General features: G+C 34.9%; 1 protein-coding gene and 1 pseudogene across 1 annotated transcript; both read left to right on the top strand.

Moving 5' to 3' along the window:
• The first annotated feature begins 4,718 nt into the window (after positions 1-4,718).
• On the top strand, positions 4,719-4,817 carry LOC132301852 (small nucleolar RNA R71; annotated as a pseudogene).
• A 10,468-nt stretch (positions 4,818-15,285) lies between these two features.
• LOC132298800 (polygalacturonase-like) lies at positions 15,286-17,731 on the top strand. Its single transcript, XM_059795156.1, has 4 exons — positions 15,286-15,741; positions 16,417-16,706; positions 17,058-17,286; positions 17,513-17,731. Exons 1-4 carry the CDS (start codon positions 15,286-15,288, stop codon positions 17,729-17,731), a joined length of 1,194 nt encoding a protein of 397 aa, XP_059651139.1.
• Positions 17,732-18,436: the final 705 nt, after the last annotated feature.

The following is an 18,436-nucleotide window of genomic DNA, read 5'->3' as shown; positions in this document are numbered from 1 at the left end:
GCTATAAACACGTTTCGGTACAAGACCGAATGGAAGAACCACAGATCATCTGGCAAATAGGTCCGAGTAGCAAATGTCAGCCATGTCTGCATAAGAAGGCCTCCTCTCCAGAATGGGATAATTGAGCTCAAGATCAGGAGGGCAAGCATGTAGGCATCGGCAAGATCTGGCCAGAGTCTCCACTGTAATGCGGATAGGATGGCCATCGACAGTAGTGCGCAGCTCCGCTAGATTACTCAGAGCAGGTCAGAGGTTCTGGCAGAACATCCGAATAAGCCTCGGGTAAACTGGGTATGTAACAGGGGCTAGAATGGCTAAAATGCCCCTTTGGTTTATATCCTCGTAGGCTACCCGGGTCAGAATGTACTAAGAGAAGAAAGAGATGTCAAAAACTGACTCATGCGTCACTGTAAAGTGTGAGTATCTCGGTAGAGGTCTGTCTAAGGCCTGGCCTGGCTGTGCTTGAGGCGGAGATGGAGAAGCTAATGGTGTATGCTCAGCCTCATCATAGGATGATGAAAATGCAGAGGCTGAAGACTATAGTCTAGAGTTAGCTAAGGGGGATTGAGCTAGATCTGCCTCGATATAAACCTCTGACTGCTCCGGCTGCTCAGCCTCAACAGGTTGCTCTGAATCCTGGACACGAGATGGTCCTACCTAATGCTCGGGCTATTCCTGAATATGAGAGGGCTCGCCTGGCTCCTCTATCCTGGGCTTGACTCGGCGTGGATAATGCCTACGGGCAACAGTGTTTACCCTAGCCATGGCCTGCAAAACAGAAAGAAAAACACTTGCAGAAGAAGTCAGTACAGGCATAAAAAAGTGAAACACAGTATATAGAAACATGTATGTCAAATAAGATAGACAACACAGAACATGAATCTACGCAAGTGATGATGGAGCTAAATAAACAGTGACATTAAGTGAAGCATGCTAAACAATATAAGTATGGAATGCATCTAATGTGGAAAACACAGGCATTGGGCATATATGAGATAGCATGGAATCACAAAAAAGAGTGTGTGAAGTGTGGGATGCAAATCTGTGAAGTTCGATTGATCATAAAAATGTGAGATCAATCTCATAGAGATCTGAGATAAGTTCGATCGATTTTTGAATGATCAATTGAAAAAAACTTCAATCGATTGAACTGGTATGGGAAATTCGAAAAGTCACAGATCTGTGACGTGGATGGCACGAGGGCACCCCAACAAGCTTGTGGGGCCCTCTCACACAACAACACAACAAGATTGGTCACTTGTTTGGCCTATGACCCCCAAAATAAGTCAAAAATGAAATATATACAAAAACCTATACATATATATATACACATATATACAAAAGCTTGAAAACTTCAAATATGGCAAAAAAAATTCAACATGGCAACTCAGATCTAGCAAGGAGACATAAAAAATATGTAGATTGAAACTTAAAACCCAAAATTATAACTCAGCATACCAAAATGGACAAGAGAAGTGGTGGTTGAAAGAGAGACGATTAGATCTGAGATGAGGGAGAGAGATTCGAGGTTCGGGAATGCCGCCGGAGGTTTTGCCAGAGATGGGAAAGGTAGGGTTTGCAGAGGCAAGGGAGATGAGGGCTTAGATCGATGTTAAAATCGATCTAATGACCCTAGTGTTTTATTTTTAAAAACTAGTTATGACAAGTTCGATCGATCAGGGAAAATTTCCGATCAATCGAATATAGATCGATCTGAAAAATGTTGAGATCGATCTCCCCTCACTAAATGACAAATTGTTTTTTTTTTTAAATTTATTTATTAAAATATTTTGAATTTTCAAAAATTAAAAATTAAAAATAAAATTAAAAGTATTTTTTTGAATTTTTGGAAATAAAACAAAAGAAAGTTGTTTTTGGGATTTTTGAAAATTTTAAAATGAAAATAAAATTGGAGTTTTTGAAGATAAAATAAAATAAAATAAACACTAAAAATAAAAATAAAAATAAAAATGAAATTGCAGTCAAAGTCAAAATCAAGGTTAACAAAGGGTACAGATCGATCAAGCTAAGATTGATCAAGAAAATGGTTCGGTCAATCGAACAGGTAAAAACCTATAGACAAGTTCGAACGATGTACAAAGAGGCCTTTTTCATGGATCTCAAAAAATTTTCTAAGTGTGGAGTGAAGATCGATCCAAGAAAAAGTTAGATCAATCTAGGAACTTTCAAATTGATCTGAAGAAATTTTCAAACGATACACAAAAGGCTGATTTATGCACGAAATTTCAGATCAATGGAACAGAGAAATGATTGGATGCAGGAATGGGGGTTCGATCGATCGAACCTCATTTGAGATCAATCGAATAGGGACGAAATGCCTATTTTCAGAATGAAAGTGCATGCATACTCAATCAAAATCCTAGCCATGTGTATGAATTCCAAAACATATCTAGACGACGCAAGAAATGAAAGATAAAATAGAAATAAGGGAGGAATAGGGTTGTAAACCCTACGAAGCATTTACTAGTCTTTAACGTCTCTAGCAAGATGTTGGGCTCTTTTAGCCTGGATTAAACATCTTATAATGCATCCCCTCCTTAATGGGGTGATAGGTACTTTGAATTCCACCCAATAAACGGTTCCCTAAAGAACTTGTTGGATTAGGTTCAAAGGAATTTGTTGGTCCTTTGTCAATGTGATCTTTGGGCTTCCATGCCCTCTCAAAGCAAGTTTTTGAAACATCATTCTTTAGACTCAAGGTTGAAATGAACTTTTTGACGTTTTGGTTTCAAGCAAAGACTCCATTCTTTCACATTTATTGTCTAGACATTTTTCTACAATATTTACTTCTTCATGCTTGTCAAATGAATTTTGGGTCGGATTGAAGATATTCAACTTCACTTTCATATGCCCAAATGAGATTTTCATTACCACCGTCCCACAATTGATGTTGGCTTTTACAGTTGCCAAGAAAGGACGGCCAAGGATAACGAGAATTTGGCTCTTAGGATTTGGAACCGGTTCCGTGTCAATGACAACAAAATCGATCGAGAAGAAGAATTTATCAATTTTAATCAAGACATCCTCAATGATACCCCGAGGCTTTTTGATGGATCGGTCAGCAAGTTGTAAAACTACCAACGTCGGTTTCAAGTCTCCTAAACCTAATTTGACATATACCGAGTATGGAAGAAAATTAACACTTGCTCCTAAGTCTAGAAGAGCCCGATTAATGACATGGTCACCAATGATGCAAGAAGTAGTAGGTGAACCGGGGTCCTTAAACTTTGGGAGGGTGTTATGTTGCAAGATTGAGCTCACTTACTCGGTCAAAACCACTTTCCTAGGTGTTTGGCTCTTGTTCTTCCTCTTTTGGGTGCAAAGATCTTTCAAGAACTTGGCATAAACCAGAATTTGCTTAATTGCATCCAAAAGTGGAAGATTAATCTTCACTTGCCTAATCATTTCAATGATTTCATTGGTCTTGATCTTTTGTTTATCAAGATAAATGGATCCTTTCAAGGTATCCAGAAATGGAGCTCTTGGCTCAAAAACTTTTTTAAAAATTTTGTTTGAAACATCATCAACATAAGAATTTTTAAAATCCTTTTTCGAAGCTTTGTTCAATTCATTTTTCAAATCGATTTTGGACTCACTTTTCAAATCACTTTCTAACAGTTTCTCATTTGAATGATCATACATATGCAATGAAGGAGGAATATGATATGAAACGAGACGGGTGTCAACTTTTGGTTGCACCGGTTCACTCTCTTCATTGGACAGACCTACCTTGTTGTCCATAATCTTCCCACTTCTCAAGGTTGTCACCGCATTGACATACTCAATTGTGGGACCTTCCGATGAGGAATGAGTTTCTATAACACATTGTTGCTTTGGTGGGGCATTTAAAGGCATTTCCCCTTCTCTCTAGCATTTAAGGTACTAGCTATTTGCCCTACTTGGGTTTCTAGCTTAGCAATGGATTGAGAATGAGAATGAAGCAATTGAGTGTTCGCCTCTAGAGTGCCTAAAGCGGTCAAAACTTTTTCTTCAAAAGTGGGACTTCTAGAGTTTCCTTGAGAATAAGATTGATTTGGGAAATGAGAATTAGAGAATTGGTTTCCATGTGATTGAAATGATGATGATCTAAAACCTTGGGAACCTTGGCCTTGCATTGGTGGCGGAACATACTTCCCTTGAAAACCACCTTGGGGAGGGTTTGAGCTTTCCCTTTGGTTTTTCCAAGAAAAGTTCGGATTGTTCCTTCAACTTGAATTATAATGAGTGCCATAAGGATTATTCCCTTAATTAACAAATGTAGCATTAACTTGCTCATGGGGCTCACTTTGCACATGTCCATGGGGACAATTGGAAGTAGAATGCAAGATACTTGAACAAGTCATGCAAGATCATTAGATGCACGATGATGAATATGAGTAGGGGAGGAAGATACTTGATTCGCCGAATTTTGGTTGATCAAAAACTGATCAAACCTTTGAGATAAGGATTTCATTTCGGCGGTTATGTTATTGGAGTTGTCAACTTGATATAAGCCGACATTCTTCCTTTCACCTAGGTTTCTACCATTTTTAAAAGATAAGGACCTATGCATGAAATTTTCACTCATACTTTTATACAATTGCTACACATCATTTTCATGCTTATCAAGATAAGAACCATCCATAGATGCATCAACCATACCCTTGTGATTATCTGGTAAACTTTCAAAGAAATATTGGACTAGTTGCCACTTAGGTATGTCATGATGAGGGAACTTTCTAAGCAAATCATTAAACCTTTCCCATGCCTCATAAAACATTTCCCCATCCCCTTGAGAAAATTCTCTAATTGAAGTTTTCATGGCATTGGTCTTAGAAACCGGATAGTAATTTTTCAAGAACTCTTGTTGCATTTCCGCCCAAGAGGTTATCAAAAAAGGCTTAAAATTGTTGAACCAATATTTTGCCTTATCTTTATGGGTGAAAGGAAAAAATTTATGTCTTAAAACTACTTCCGGCATGTTTGTGTATTTCACGGTGGAACACATTTCAAGAAACTCATCTAAATGCTTATAAGGTTCTTCACTAGGAAGTGTATGATAGTTAGGAAGCATTTGAATGGTTTGTGATTTGATTTCATAGTAATGTGCTCTAAATGGAAGTAATTGAATACAAGTGGGTGCATTATATTTATTAGGCACATAATGGTCTCTTAATGCAATGGGAGGATTCACAATTGGTGGTGCTACACAAACACCTTGATTAGCTTGAACCATGGGAGGTTATGGAGCAAAGATTGGTTGAAGCATTCCTAATGGAATTTGGCCTTATTGTTGTGGTGGGATGAATGGTTTAGGCATACCTAATGGTACTTAGACATTTTCATGATGCACATTAGGGTGGAGGATGCCTTGTTGGTTTATGTGACAAGGTCCTCCACATGGTCATCATTCAAATTCTCCATTGGTGAAATGAAGTGATAAGAACTACCTCTTCCCCTAGGATTACGATAACCAATTCAAGATGAAAATTAAGAGGGATAAGAGTAGGATTTAATGACCTACGACCATACATGTACTAGCAAAGACAATAACAAAAAATAAGCAAGTAACAAACACTTTTCCCCCACACCAAATCAATCAGCAAATCTCCACATACAATGATCTCATGCCCCCATGCTTGAACAACATGCAAAGAAACGTAAATTGCCTTCACGCGGGCTCACGATTTAACTAAGAAATGAAAAACAAGCCTCCACGCGGATCGACGATTTAACTAGAGCTTGGGTTAGAAAGATCTCACAAAGGGTCCTTAAGTAACTTCAATTCATTTTCAACTTCTAAGTTTTGCTATGCTTTGCATTTTTTTAGATTTTTAGTCCTTTTTATGCTTAGCTTAGCTCCTTGCTTTGAATTCTCCTTTGTTCAACTTCCTTCAATCGATTCACCTAGCCAAATAAGAACAAACACGATAAGTAACCAAAAATAAAAATAAAGTAAAGACACGATCAAAAGAGTACTAATTCCTAAATGTTTCTAAAACATGGCATTGCCAATTCAATCCTCGGTAACGGCGTCAAAATTTGACGGTGGCCGTTCCTATACGCCAAATTAAACTAATGAATGCACGGTTCAAGAAAAGTTTTTTGGGTCAAGTTTAAATTTATAAAAACCACTACTACTAATGTAGCAAGAGTGAGTAGGGATTGTCCCAAGGGATTGGAGGGCTACTAGTAATGGAAACAGTGCTCAGGGTTAATAGGTCGAGTGATCAAAGGTAGATTGTTTGGTTGATTAAACTACAATTAAGATTAAGCAAGCTCAATATAAAACAAGTAATTAAAGGATAGAGAAAACAAGAGAGAGAGGTCTTGGGACTTAGAGATCACCACTAAGCATCACTTTTCTATACACTCAATTCATAATTAATGAGGGGAAAAACATACGTTGCAACAATAGTGAGTGCGTATGGTTGTTTCAACAAGCATGGATAACCAATTAAGTGTATATTGTCTAAACAACACAATGAATAGCACAATATATCAAACTAAGCCATTAATCCTTCCTTTAAGCTCACAATCCCAAACACATCACACAATTAGAGAAATATACTACTTGCATCCATAAGTATGGAATATCAAACAACAAGCATGAATTGTCCTCCCATATAACAACAAAGGTAACTACACTACATCTAAGCTAATGACATGAAAATTAAACTAATTAAAGAGGCATAATCCTTTAAGAAATGAGTATGAACCATCAAATAAACCACAAGAGCATTTTATTAAGCACTATGTCTTGACAATCTCTAGATCTATAGCATCAACACATATAGACATGGATCAACAACACAAGAGATGGAGATAAACACATGAACATCTATTCTAGCATACATAGACATATGAATAGAATGAAATGATCAATTGGAAGAATTAAACCACACAAATCATTAAATAAACAAGATCTATGTAAATAAAGATGTCAAAACATGTATTACAACACAAATTCCCTCAAAAATACATAAATCAAGGTAAATAAAATATGTTTAGGGCTAACTCTAGCCCCAAGAGGATGTCTACCCACTCATGAATGGTGTCCTCCAACCCTCAAGAGCTATCTCCATGGTAGAAATGGTCTTCTTCTTGAAGTAGATGGAAGACCTCCCAAGAATGTGTCTCTAGCCTCCTCTTCTCTTTTCTTCCTCTCTAAGAATAATCAAAAAATTGTATCTATCAACTCCTAAAAGCATATATGTAAAAGTGGCTCATAATCCTTATAGAGGTAGCTCTAATGTCACACCCAATGGTCTAGGCTCGTACACAAGGGCTCCTCCAATGATTACACAATGAGACAACTTTTAATGAGCTAGAATTTATTTTAATTCGCACTTGAGAGGGTTCGATCGATCGAACCTATGTTGAGATTGATCGGACTTGGCTGAGATCTATCAAACTTTAGCTGGATTAATCCTCCTATGGCGGCGCCATTTTGGATAAGGACAGATCTAAGATATTTTGGGGAAAGAGACAAAAGTGGTAGGTAGGGTGGTACAACAGGATAAGATGAAATCTTTTCTATCGATCGGAGAATTGTTGGATCGATCGAACTTTATGGGATCTTTGGATAAAGACAAAATAACTTGGATCCATCTTGGAGAGTCTAGATCGATGAACTTTCGATCGATCAGAGTGTTCTTGAGATCGATCAAACATGCTAATTTCTATACTTTGCTTCATTCTGCTTCCGCTTTGCTCCTTTCTTCAACCAGCTTGAGTTAGCTTCTTTTAAGCTCTTATTTGGCTGAATTAGCTTATTTTGGGGATAAACACCTAAAAAGACAATAAACACGAAATTAGTCTAAAATGGAAAAATAAGATAGATAAAGGTCCTAAAATACCTAAGCTCAAGGGTTTTAAATGCGCACTTTTCAGCCCTCATTATGCCCCTTGCTCGGACGTGGATGTATGATGAACCTTGTCTACCATTATTCCCTTTGGTGTGAAACCGAGAGGGTGCAAGAGTTCTTGATTTGACTCGCCAACAAACAATTTGTAAGTATTTTTCCTCAATAGTCTTGGTAATCTTCTCAATGGCACGAGCCATAGTAGCAAGTTGTTCCTTAAGCATGGTGGTGGTGTCATCATAATCGGCATGAAAACTGAACTAGACAAGGTCTTTGGACTTGGGTAGTCGACATCCCTCAAGCGTATAACAAATGAACCTTTTGAAAAGTTCTTTGAAATTTTGGATACTTCCTTTATGGCACTAAGGAAAGCCAAGGAAACATACTTATGAGTCTCAACATTTCCTTGTCGCGGTGAATGTTTTAGAAAAGTCTGCGCTTATAGATTTCCTTTTGAAATATCTCCCTAGAGTGGCTCTTACGGAGATGATGCCACCAAGTTTTCTTGCCCCCAAGGAGTCCCTGGCGGTATAAGACTGATTGATCTTCACCATACCTTGCTTACTCGTAAAATGAATAGCCACCTTAGTTTTGCTTTGAGTTGACGAACGCAATGAGTTGGTGCTTATACTCGATGGAATGAGTACGCTCTTTTCAACCTTCGTTGTAGCTGCATTGTTGGTAGTTGCGATGGTGACATTCTTGGCATTCTTGCTAGCATTCTTCAAGCCTTGAACATGTTGAACGTTCTTGGAAGCCATTGATGCAAGTGAGAAAAGTTGTAGACGAAATGATTAAGGAGGTAGATATGAGAGGCAGAGAGGTTCCACTGGGCGTGCCAGAAATTTGTACACACAAATTTTGTATCCAAAAATCTAGGAATGAAAATAAATGCAAGAAACAATAATTTTATTAAATATCAGGAAAAATGGGTACAATCCTCTGTTGGCGATTCTATTATAGTCTAGAATCACCCTCTGATTAAATCTCCTTAGAAAATCGGTACACGGGCGTCGGAAGCCTGATCTAGAACTGGTTGTTGAACTTTATTTGAGTTCTTCAAAGTTGAAGAAGGCTCAAATGGATCTTCGAATGAGGGCCGACGGCGTATGTGTGGCACGCTTGTTGTTGTTCTTCAGAAATTTCGGAGTTTTTGTTCTTCTTCAGAAATTTAAGATTTTTTGTTGAGTTAGAGCTTCGATGTTCTATTTGTCTCTCTATGTTTATGTCTGTCCCTTGAATGTATAGAGTGACCCTATCTTTATAGGCCAAATGATGTGGTGTTTGATTTGGAAACTCCCCATGATTGTGCTAAATTCCTTAAATCAAGAGATATGTATCTCTCTTTGTTTAGAAACAATTTAAAATTTAAATTTAAATTATCACACCATCCTTAAAGGTCCAGACCTTTAGGATTTTGCCACGTGTCCTAGTGGACCAGTATTTGTAGTCTTTGATTTGATGATAAAATCTTGACTATTTAACCAATCGGATGGTGATGAAGCCATCACAAATTTTTGATGTTTACATAACATTAATGGGAATGCTAACAACATGATTTCAGGAGGGAATAACCTTATTGCAAATCCACACAAACACATATCCAAACTCACCGAGGATATATGTCCTGTTTGGCTGTTCCACATTGAAGTCAGATTGGGTTTTTAGTGCCTTGGTATATATACTTATTTAGTAATAATAATAAATAAATAAATAAATAAATCTTAAACAAGTGTAAGACAAAAATTCTCAGAAAAACCAGAATGATAAAAATACTTTACAATCATAATATTTTAAAATTACCCTGAAAAGGAATGAAACACAAAATGCAATTCAACCAATTATTTATTTTGTTGCTATGCAGAATATATAAGTAGATATTTATCCAAGAAAACTGAGAACCCATTCATGAATTATATGTTTATTTTGTGCTTGTTGTAGAGTGTCATATGCATTTTTCAATAAAGCAATGGTTAGGAACTCAGAAACTTATGAGAGTTGAGATTTTAGTTATTTTAGTAGGGGCAATAGTGAAATTTTATGATATGTAATTTTTTTTTTTTTAAAAATAGTAAGGTATAATACTAAAAAAAAAAAAAAAATTTAAAAAATTCAAATTTCCCCCACTGAGTTATACATAAATCCATCATCCATGAGCATTTTTGTGCTCAACCCGATATATGAAATGTTCAACTCTAACTCAAATTTTAACCTTAATTACTTAACCCAAGCTCACTTCACCCTTTTAAAAAGAAAGTTAGAGTTATGTGATGTTTGATTATTCAATTCAGTACTTAATTCTAAATGTATTGAGCACTTATCTAATTAAGTGCTTAATTCTAAATGGATTGAGCACTTATCTAATTAAGTGCATTTGATAACGCACTTTGAATATCGCTTAAAACAGTAAGCGTCACTTAAAATGGGGTAAAATTTTAAGTGACGGAGAAATCACTTATCATTGAATACTGAACGTTGAAAATTATAAAAGATTTCAAAAAAAATTTGTTTTTTAATTACTACTTATAACTTCAGTACTTAAAATTCAGCTCTTAAAATTTTTAATACTTAATTTTCAGTTTTATTAAACAACATTAAGTAATACATATTGTATTATCTCATAATATATGTAATTAGTGGTTCATATTTGATTTGCGACATGAGTTGATGTTTTTAAAGAACTATAAACAGATGAAAAAATAAATAAATAATTTTGTTTTAGAATTTTTGAGTATTTCTTATCTTTCAAAGTAAAAAAGTGAGGGTTTAAGTACCAAAAGGGCAAAGTGGAAAAAGGAAAAGGAAGCTAGGGGTTTAATTTTGGGTCTTTGATAATACATTTCGGCACTTAATTCTGAATGTATTAAGAGATTATTTAATTAAGTACGGTTGATAACACAATTTGAACATCAATGAAAACAGTAAGATCAACTAAAAATAAGATAAAATTTTAAGTGGGGATATCACTTATCACTAAATGCTGAACACTAAAAATTCAAAAAGATATCAAAAAATATTTATTTTTTAAATACTGCTAAAAGCCTTCAATAATTAAAATTCAACTCTTAAAATTTTTAGTACTTAATTTTTTATTTTATCAAACAGCACCTAAATGCATTTTGATAAATTAAATGTGAACTTATTTATACATAATTCACTATATTATCAAATCAGATTAAATTAAAATAAAATTTAAACAAATTTGAACCAAGTCGAGTATGATGAGCCTGAACCCTTATTTGCAGTGGAAGTTACGGACGCAATATAACGAACTCAGACAAAATTAATATAAATTGATTGATACAAATCACATATTAAATTTAAAGAATCATTGCGTATTCAACGATCCGTCAAAGCACGGTCTCAACCCGATTTTTTTAACAGGCTAATGTTATCACTTCAGTCACATTAAATGCACTTGTCTTTTTTAATACTTTCACAAGATCCGTACCTCACTTCTCTCTCCTTTACCAATACAAGTTTTCCTTTTATTTTCTTTTTCTTTTTCTTTCTTTTAAAAAAAACTTTTCAAATTCATTCTCTTTTCTGCACAACTTTAATAGCATCTAATTATGCCATGAAATAAATTGGGTTTGGCATTTGATGGCATCTTTTAAGAGGTTTGGTGTTAAAATTTTTAGGTAAAAGGATAAGAGTCCACCCGTTACAGCTGGTTTCAAAGTCAGACTCAATCTTTGATCTGGTAACATGTCAATCGCCTAGCCACGTGGGTGTTCGAGTCTAGACCCCTGGTAGGTAAGTTGGCCTGACCGCAATGAGGACGTTGCGCGGGTTCGAGTGGAGGAAAATGTGGGACTTGTCTCACATCGAATTTGATAGAGTTGAAGTGTGTATAAATAGGTAGATATGCAGCACTATTAAATAACTTAAATTTTTTGATAAATGGACAAACACCTACCCGTTACATTTGAAGATAAGAGGAAATTCGAATTAAAATAGGTCAAATTTGTACAATCTTATGAAGATTTAATCAAATTATGGTACGATCCAAGTATGAAATTAATCTAATACTAGAGTTATTTATTTATTTATTTTTATTTTGGGACTTGAATTTTTGACATGGTGAAAAAGTACCACGAGGCTATAGTGGTAGTTTTAAATTTAAATTTCACAATTTCAACAAAGATGTGATTGAAAAATAATTCAAAATTTATACCCTTTTGTAGTACAAATATGAATAAACACAATTCTATAAAAACCGTGCTATACAAGCCACAAGACCATGGTTTGAGCCCACCATGACCTTGAGAGAGGGTCCGCATAAATCGATTCAACCTCTTTTTTATTCCTTACAATAAATCTTTGTACGAGCTGTGATTACAAAGTAAATGAAACGAATGAATTTCCACTATTTTAAAAAGAATGAAAGTCAATGTAAGTCATTTGAAAGCCATTTTATATATATATATATATAATATTATATTATATAATTATATGTGTGTATATATGCATGTGTGAAAGATGTTTTAGTACCTTACGCAAATAAGAAAGAAAATGTGGTTAACATGGAGGCGGTGGCCATAGGCTAGAACGGCGGGAATGGAGGCGTTGATCTTGTGCTTAAAGCAACTCAAAAGGCCCATACACATATATAATGTGTCTCTGTGTGTGTTTATTATATACATGTAGATACACAGTTACACACACAAATATATTATATATAATGTCTTAAACATAACATGAACCAGATAAAAAGAGAGGGAATGGGGGGGATGTTTTGAGTTTTGTCACGTTTACGGTCGTCTACCACATATTTGAATTTAACTAACTTTTGAAATTCTCCTATCTCAAGCAACCATATGCATATATAATTATTATATTTAACGGCCGTACATGTGCTCATTCATATATTGATGTCTTTTTGAATTTATTAGCTAGGACTTTATTGGAGTTGGAAGCAAAGAAAAGAAACGCAAAGTGATCTCATATTTGATATACAAATTAGGTGATTAAAACAAAAAAAAAAAAAAAAAAATGAGATCGAGAGAAAAATGGCGAGTTTCATTGTGATTTTTTTTTATTGTTGGGTGCGTGAAAAGAAACAGGCTGAAATGATAAACGTTTCTTCTTCTTCTATTTATTTATTTATTTTTTAAATCATATTTTGTGCTTCTCATATCATAAATTATTATTATTTTTATTTTCTCTTGGGCCAAACCCCCACCCACCTTTTTCGTAAAGATGTATCATTACTAATACAAACACTTAAATCCCTATATTTATGGGTGCTCGAATATCCAATCTTTTCTGTAGAGGGAGAAATAGCGCTTATACGGGATATTGAGAAGGATTTTAATTAATGCTATATATATTCTATATTTTTTTCCTTGTTATTATATTGTAACTAGTGCTACTCTATTATTAAAACAACTTCAAATTCTAAAGTGAGAGGTTTAGAGTTGGACGAGTTAGTGCGTGTATAATTAAAACCTAGTTTTACTCTTTCAAACTAGTTTTACTCTTTCTTTTCTTTTCCATTTTGGTAATCCAAAATCACAAATATTATAGTGCATGTATTACCATAAGGGGCCATGTATTACCATTAGGGTCCGCTGGTTTAGACGAAAACTAGTGGTACAAGGTCAGAGTAAAAGAAAGTAAAGTGGAGTGAAGTTAGGAAAATTAAGTTTTCAACGTCAATTTGATTAATATAAAGATTTTGCAAGAAAATAATGTAAAATTATTATTTTATGGTTTGCAAGAAAATAATGTAAAATAAATATTTTGCAAGAAAATAATGTAAAATTATCATAAAAGAAAGGACAATATTGTAAGTTTACAAAATTTTCTCAAGAAATGAATTTTTTTTTTCTTTGAAAGAAAATTTTATGTAAAAATTAGGTGGTTATGGAAAGTGATTTTTTTCAAAATTTTCATTTTCCTGCTAACAAAACTCCTAAAATGTTAAAAAAAAAAAAAAAAAATTCATTTCCATATTTTCTCTTGCTATTTCCATCTAAACAAAGAATTTAAATTTTCGAAAAGATTTAGTTCATGGAGTATCCAATAAAGATTATTAATTATCATGAAAGTAATTCGAATTATCCTTCAAAAATGAAAAAAGTTATTAAAAAATTATTTTTAATTAATAAAATAGATCGCATCCACTATCCATCAATCAATCAAAGATTAAAGAAAAGTAAAGAATAAAGCAATTTATATAAAAAAAATTCCTCCATAAGCAATTTATATTTTCTTAATTTAAGCATTATAAATAAATAAATAAATGGTTGGAGAATAAGGAAAAAGAAAAGATAATTAAAGCGACATATAAAATAAAAGAGTAATGTGCAAAAAGTCTAAAAAGCTCCTGCCTATAAGGACACTATTCCTATTTTTAGGGATTTGGGAGAGAGAATTAATTAAGAAAAAATCATTTGCAATAAAGAAACAAATCAAGCTTTTTTCTCTCTCTTCTCTCCACGTTCTCACTTTCTCTCTCTTGGTTAACAAATCAAATCTTACTCATGATATTATGTAAGCCATTAGTGTTGATAACATTCTTAGACAACATGCAATTTCCAAAGAAGACAATTAAAACACAATTCCTCCCCCTCCTTCATATCCATCGTAATTTCTTCATCAAGAGATAATGGAAACGATTCAATCTGTTCAAGGATCTTTTGATTCATAACTTAGAGAAAATTAAACCTTCAAGAAAACAAAGTCTTACGTATCTTCGGTAATCAAATTGATGGCATAGAGAGAGAGAAACTAATAAAAGAATGCATGTGGAGAGACTCTTTGACTGAAAGACAAATGATTAACTAAGAGAGAGAAAAATACAGATTTTTTAAAGGTTAACTAAGAGAGAGAAAGAGACAAATTCGTTGAGGGTGTTAACCGAGAGAACGTTAAGAGATAAAAAAAAGTTTAATTTGTTCCTTTATTGCAAATGATTCTTTCTTAATTAATTATCTCTCCCAAATTCCTAAAAATAAGAATTGTGTGACTTATAAATGGGAGATTTTTAAATTTTTTGTGAGAGTGCTCTGACAATAACATTATTCTAAAATCAAATTAGTTGTATTTCTCTTTCCCTATTTTCGTGGTATAGCCAAACAAGACAAAAGTCTTTTCTGTTACACTAATGACTACACTAAATCTAGAAACCAAACAAAACCAGAAGATAATTGGGAAGGATCAAGGAGAAAAAACACACACTCATAAATGCAATTTCAGCTCCAAAGGAAGGACATTTCAGTAATTAAGACCTAAAATGAAAATTGAGTACAAGCAACATACCTCCCAATTTCGGCCCGACTTGCTTACTTTTGGTTTTTACCATCCAAAACATGCATTAAGATCCCACACTATAAATACCCTCCTAAAACCGCTCCAACTCCTCACCATCAACTCCTCTAACTCCTCTTCTCTCTCTATACGTACATAAATCTATATGTCTCTCCTTCATATGAAAATGTTGCACCCCACGAGTTCTTTTGTTCTAGCACTTTTCATTTTCTTAACCCAATCATCAGCAAATGCAATGACATACAATGTGATGAGTTTAGGAGCCAAATCTGATGGCAAGACTGACTCAACCAAGGCCTTCTTGAGTGCATGGGCTTCAGCTTGTGGCTCGGCAAGCCCGGCTACCATCTACGTGCCGCCGGGGCGGTTCTTGCTTCATGGTGCCCGGTTCGCCGGACCATGCAAGAATGGCGCCATCTTGATACGTATCGATGGAACCCTCGTGGCGCCATCAGACTACCGGGTGATTGGGAGCGCCGGAAACTGGCTGTTTTTCGAGCGAGTCAGTGGTGTTGCCATCCATGGTGGTACCCTTGATGGCCAAGGCACTGGTTTGTGGTCTTGTAAGGCCTCCGGCAATGGTTGTCCTAGTGGAGCTACGGTATGTTGAACTTACAAAAATGCCCTGCTATTAATTTGATCTTTGATAATTTGGATATTTCCTTTAGTTAAAATATTGAATATATACATTCACCATATATCTTCCTTGATAGTAATTGGTGGGAAATACTACATTTTCGGTACGGGATGTACTGAATACTTTCCCGGTTTCGTATAGAGGGTATATACACACACAAACACAGAGTATGTAACTGAGCAGTAAGTTGAGAAGACAAAGAGGCTATATATCTCAGCGCAGCGCGCTTAGCTTGGGGGTAGTGTTGTCATTTCACGAGGTGGGTGCTTGACTTTTAGGCTGTTACAAACTGTTTTTCCAAATGGATGTAGCTTTATTTCATTTTTTCCTCCTTTTTCTTGGTTACCAAACCGGAAGTGTCAATCAAGCATTGACAGTTATGGAAAAAAAAGTTTGAAATAAATGTTTTTACTGCGAAGTGGGGTTACGGTTAGGGACTATATTATTACCAATTTGTCATGGTCCACTGATTTTGGGCTTAAAAGGTCAACTAGCTATTTGGTTAATATATTGTGGTTCAACAATTTCGGGCTTCTAAGGTCAAAGCATGGTGCCCTGGTTGATTTAATTCTTCTTCATATCTATACACATATAGAAACAAATATATATATATAATTGGGGTTTTTATTTTGTGTGCAGACACTGCGATTTACCAATTCCAACAACATAGAGATGAGTGGATTAACTTCACTAAACAGTCAAATGTTCCACATTGTCATTCATGGCTGCCACAATGTGATGGTGCAAGGAGTGAAAGTCTCGGCCGCCGGAAACAGCCCCAACACTGACGGCATCCACGTGCAATTATCGTCTGGTGTTACCATCTTGAACTCTAGGATTGCGACAGGCGATGACTGTGTCTCAGTTGGCCCCGGCACCTCCAATTTGTGGATTGAAAACGTCGCCTGCGGCCCTGGTCATGGAATCAGGTTGATATATGTATATATACACACATAAATATATATTTATTATATATATATAAAGATCATTATTTGGTGTAATTGTAAAAGTTTGAGCTGAATACCGAAAGTTGGCTGAAATTGCATAATGTCTTAAAGTGGACTATATTTGGAGTCTCAATACTAAGTAGATATTGAGTATGCCAGACTTAGTATATATGTGGGTCTATAAAAATCAATACAACAACTAATTGAGAGCAGTGTTTAAAAGAGTGATATGTGTTTCGTGGATGAGTCAACACTGTTAATATTATTTAATTATATAGATTATATGTATAAATATTGTGCTAATATATATGTGGATTTGGGTGTTTGGTGCAGCATTGGAAGTTTGGGCAAGGATTCTCAAGAGCCTGGTGTGCAGAATGTGACAGTTAAAACGGTTACTTTTACCGGTACTGACAATGGTGTGAGGATAAAGACTTGGGGTAGGCCAAGCACTGGATTTGTTAAAGGGGTTCTTTTCCAACATGCCACTATGGTAAATGTCCAAAATCCCGTCATTATCACCCAGAATTACTGCCCCGACAACAAGAACTGCCCCGGCCAGGTAACATTTTTGAAGGGCATTTTTTGAAACTTAAAATAATAGAAAGGCACACATCAATGTTTGCTTATCATGGCTTTTTGGGCTTATAGGGCCATTCTATTTGGGCCTTCTGCTTAAATTAGAAAAAAATAATACTCAATGTACAAAAATAATGTGCTTGTATAAGCTTATATCTTCTTGAAAAATAATTAGTTGTCTCTTTGGCTCTTAATTTTCATTTATTTAGGTCTCCGGTGTGAAAATTAGCGACGTCACATATCAAGACATTCATGGAACATCGGCGACTGAAGTTGCTGTAAAATTTGACTGTAGTAAGAAGTATCCGTGCAATGGAATAAGACTGGAAAATGTGAAGCTCACCTTCAAGAATCAACCGGCAAAGTCGTCGTGTGCTAATGCCGGTGGAACAACTTCTGGTTTGATTGTGCCAAAGAGCTGCTTGTAGTGGAAAAAGAGAAACTAAGATTCACTACTAATTATAGGTTAAAAAGAAGAAGAGTGAAGAAAAAAACAAAACATAAATTTTGGGCCTTTTGGTTCTAAATATGTAGGTTCTTACTTGAGCCTGTGGCGGTATCTATTGGGCTTAACCTGCCCTTGTAAGCACTGTAATCCAAGACCCTTTTTGGGTGTTATTTCCACTAATTATTATAAAAATATGTGCTTTTAAGCCTTTTATTGATTTTTATTTTTTATTTTTGCTCCTTTAGACTACAATGGCTTTGATCTTTTATTTAACGAGTAGAAGTTCAGCAATCACTTGATAACGTTACTCTAAAATTTAATTAAGTTCATGTTTTTCATCAGAATTAAAATCTAAAGATATACTATATTCATGAAATGCTAAACAAATACTTTTTATCTTTTTTATTTTAACTAAGCAAACGAAGGAAAAAACAACACAACAGACAGAACAGACAATAACGTACTTCCAATTATTTCAGGAAGGAACTAGTCAAAAAATTAATTTACTTTACTATTGCTCTATGTGTTGGTCGACAAATAGAAAGAGAATCAGATTTTCTTTTATCAATTGTTTTAATTTTTCAAAAATATAATTTTTGTAAGAATGAAATTAAATAATTTTGGCTTTGATCTTTTATTTAACGAGTAGAAGTTCTGCAATCACTTGATAACGATACTCTAAAAT

This window comes from Cornus florida, unplaced genomic scaffold (assembly GCF_030987335.1).
Source record: "Cornus florida cultivar Cherokee Brave unplaced genomic scaffold, ASM3098733v1 CherokeeBrave_3.0.0_Hap2_Chr03, whole genome shotgun sequence".
Taxonomy (NCBI): Eukaryota; Viridiplantae; Streptophyta; class Magnoliopsida; order Cornales; family Cornaceae; genus Cornus; species Cornus florida.
This window is presented reverse-complemented; position numbering and strand designations above follow the sequence as displayed.